At 33.2% G+C, this 3,914-nt stretch overlaps 1 protein-coding gene across 1 annotated transcript; it reads right to left on the minus strand.

Moving 5' to 3' along the window:
• Positions 1 to 2,430: 2,430 nt before the first annotated feature.
• LOC131166153 (cyclin-dependent protein kinase inhibitor SMR1-like) lies at positions 2,431 to 3,149 on the minus strand. Its single transcript, XM_058124466.1, has one exon. The coding sequence runs from the start codon at positions 3,084 to 3,086 to the stop codon at positions 2,658 to 2,660; it is 429 nt and encodes a 142-aa protein (XP_057980449.1). The 5' UTR covers positions 3,087 to 3,149; the 3' UTR covers positions 2,431 to 2,657.
• Positions 3,150 to 3,914: the final 765 nt, after the last annotated feature.

Consider the following 3,914-nt stretch of genomic DNA (forward strand, 5'->3'; position numbering starts at 1 on the left):
AGTTTCCACCCTACAACTTTCCCCTCCCCATATAATTAATACGTGGGCGTGATGAGTCACTTGACTTGCTCTAACATAGGAGGCCGAGGTGAAAATCAACTTGCATATTTTCACATGCTTTCCTTCATTAAATTGTTTCTTTAAAAATATGTGGTGGGACAAACTCACATGAACTTTATTTGTGGGTACTACCTACTGCACACCTTAGCTCATGGTGGGGACTTCATCACCTTTCAGGAAGAAACCAGCCCTTCAACACAGAATGCAAAGAAGCTCATTCATTCACGAATATAGCAGTTTGGCAAAGGGATATTGTGCAGTGAACGAACACACTCGCTCAAGCTTTACTTCTTTGATTTGATTATTTGAGAATGGTGCTTTTGGGCACAAAATTATTGGATTAGGTGAGGTCCCCATCCAATCCAATCCAATCACAGCGTGGGTTAGTCTACTTTTTAATCTTTTGGGGTGAGGGGTCTGCGTCAAATTCCTTTCACAGGTTTTACTTCTCAATCATCAATCATGCCATGCCTTGGAAACTTGTGATGAAATTTTTTTTTTCTAATTTGCAGTTGGTAGTTAATGTATCATGTATGGGGCCATCATTTAACTAATTAATTAATTAATTAATTAAAGCTTGATTTACTTCTTTCAATACCTAATCCATTTTTTTTTCAACACCAACCTTTTGCAATGGATTGTGCCTCAAAGCTTTTGTATGGATCCGATCCCCACTGGGGCAATGCTTAGCCAATTTCCCCTTTTATTAGAAAAATTTGTACGAATTATTTAGTTCTAAAATTTTTTTTTTTTTTTAAAGAATTATAATAAAATATTATTAGTACCAGATGAGTACATAGGTAGGCTTGATACACATGGATGAGTACCAATTTGATTCAAAAACTCTATTGGGTCTTGGACCCAATGCACACACCATCCACTCAATTTTCCTAATGTGAGACAAATTCATAAGTAGAATTCACAACAATCTTCCCCTCACTTGTAAATTTCAACTGTTTCCCCAGAGAATTAGCTTCACGAATCATCGACTCTGATACCATTGGTTAGCAGTAGAGGAATCCATAAGTAAGCTTGATACATATGGGTGAGCACTAACTTGATCTAAAAGTTTAAGCCTACAAAGTTTTTGACCTAATCATATATATAAGCATTCATCATCCACTCAATTTTCTCAATGTGGGACAAACTCACAAGTGAAACTCTCAACAAATATCACATCGTCAACTACATGTTTTTTGAAAAAATATATATATATTTTACAGGAAACTTTTAAAATATTAAAAAAAATTTAAAATATTTTTCTATATATAAAATATAATAGTGAGCACAGACAACTCCTAAATCATCAAAAATACACCAATTATATGGTAATAGTACTATAGTTCTCGAGAATTGGATCTTAAGAATTTTGTAAAGAAACACAAAGAAGGAGATTTATTTGAAGGGCTTACATGTATCAAATTCATCCCTGTATTTTCTCAAAAAGATTTTAGATTACATTATTCAAAAACATATTATTTTTCTTTAGGAAATAAGATGAGGTGGCCATTTTCGCAAGTTAAGTCCTGAAAATGATGTAAGGATTCTGATTTGGTGGCTGACAATTACAAGATACATGGATTAAATAGGGTAGGTAGAGATATGGTGTGCATCTCTTTCCTCCACCAAATATTTTTATAACTGTAATTGAATGTGTGCACGTGTCCATCCACGTCCACATATATTTATTTATTTTTCATATAAAAATAATGCTTAATTTCTTTTTTATCATTTATTTATTTTTCATCTTCGAATAACAAATTAGATAATAAACATTACAAAGTAGGTTTTTTTTAAAAAAAAATATTATTATTTTTATCAATTAATTATTATTAAAAAATTAAATTTAAAATAAAATTAGACCAGGAGAAGTCTACTTAAAAGGGAGTTACCACTTATTAATTTATAAACCAGGATGGTGATGAGAATTTTAATATCCCTATTTTAATATAGTCACAATTTAGTAGACCATCAATTTGAGTTACCATTTCGATTGTTTTCATTCTTAAAAATGTTTCCCTCCATTCAAATTTTTGAAAATTTATAGATTAAATCTGTTATTTTGTAATTTCAAAATATATTTTTTGAGAACAATAGAGCAGATAAGTTTTAAAAGAGAATTTTATGTAATTTTAAAGGTGATAGTGGCCACGTTCATTCTTGTCACCCCAAAATACATTACAATTGAGAATTAATTAATCTCTATATAGGATTAATGGACTCAATAAAGCTGAACTCCTAATTAATCTGTCTCGATCATAGGTCGTCTTGATTATCTCTTTTCTCCCTCTCTGACCCACAAACCAAATCGATCAAGAAAACACGTACAAATCAATGAAACCCCAAAACAGAGCATAATACAATATTCAATATTCAATTTAATAAATTTTTTTCATTTTTTTTTCGGAAAATAAAATTTTCACATTCAATTATGATCTATACAGATTCTGAATCAAAACTACGAATTCAAGAACGTCAATTGAGGAGGCTTAAGAACTTCATATTGAAAAAACAGAATCAAGTCGGTACCTTTCAAAAAGAATAAAATATAATAATCAAATTGCGGTTTGAAGCGTGGGCAATCGGCACCGCCACATTCAATTACAGGTGCTCCTTCTCTTAGCGCCGGTGAGGACCTCAAAGTTCGATCGGAAGAACTCCTCCAGCTCTTCCGACGACACGAACAGATGGAATTCCGGTTCATCCAACAACCTCCTCTTGCGCGGGGGAGACGCCCTCGGCCTACGCGGCGCCGGCGGGCAGCTGATGACCGCCGGAATCTTGTGTTCCTCGGACGTCGGTGTTCTGCACAACGATTCGTCGTAGCCGCCGCTATCCTCTGCAGATTGAGGATTGTTGTTGATCGGACACCCCTGGGAGGCGGTGGTCTCGGACGCTGCAGGTTGCTGATTCTTATCCCTCACGGAGCCGCCGTCGCGAGTGGCCTCGGTCGATTGCTGCGGCGAGCGGAATTGAATATCCGGCAAACGGAGACTTGAGAGTTTGGAGCTCAATTGGGAATCCATGGTGATGGTTATGGAGAATGGAAGAGAAGAATTGATCAGAGGAAGATTGAATTTGAAGAATTTCAGAAGGCGGGATAATGTCGGCCGTATATATATATTTGAATGATTTGGAGAGGCGTGATGAAAAAGGTAACGCCATAACGGAGAATTTGGGAGGGAAAGTCGGTTCGTCTCGACTCTCAAACCAAACAAAACAAATCAAAACATAATAAATAATAATTGCCGATTATTAAATGGTTGTTTTTAAAAAATTTTAAAATCTTTATCTAAAATTCAATGCCCTAGTTTAATGAGTTCTGTTTTTTAAATGTAAAATGATTTATAGAAGATGGAACAAAAAGAAAAAATTAAACAAAAATATTGGAAGAGAAAATTAAAGAAAAGATACAGAAACTCTTAAACGAGATAAAAAATGATCGATGTGCTTTAACGGCAAGCTCAAATGAATAAATATAATTTAAGGAGTTATGAGTTGTTTTAATTAAAGTTCATTATAAAGAATGAGAGTTTAAATTTTAAATTTTGTAGTTTTGAAAGGTAATTTTGACATTTTATTATTATTTTTAATACAAATGTGAATAAGATAAATAATGAAAATTAGATCATCAATTAACACGTAGTTGATGCGTGTAAATCGGTAAAATCTAGTACTATAAAACTTCTTGATACTTAGTTTTATTAACAAAACGAACATTTCGTCGATCAATTGCAAGTCAATCATTAGATCTTTTTTTTTTTTTAAATTACTCTTAATAAGATGGTAGTAATAAGAAAATTACATCAATTTAATTAATTAAATTAAGAGAATCGGGCAATCAAGTATAATTT

This window comes from Malania oleifera, chromosome 10, assembly GCF_029873635.1.
Source record: "Malania oleifera isolate guangnan ecotype guangnan chromosome 10, ASM2987363v1, whole genome shotgun sequence".
Classification (NCBI taxonomy): Eukaryota; Viridiplantae; Streptophyta; class Magnoliopsida; order Santalales; family Ximeniaceae; genus Malania; species Malania oleifera.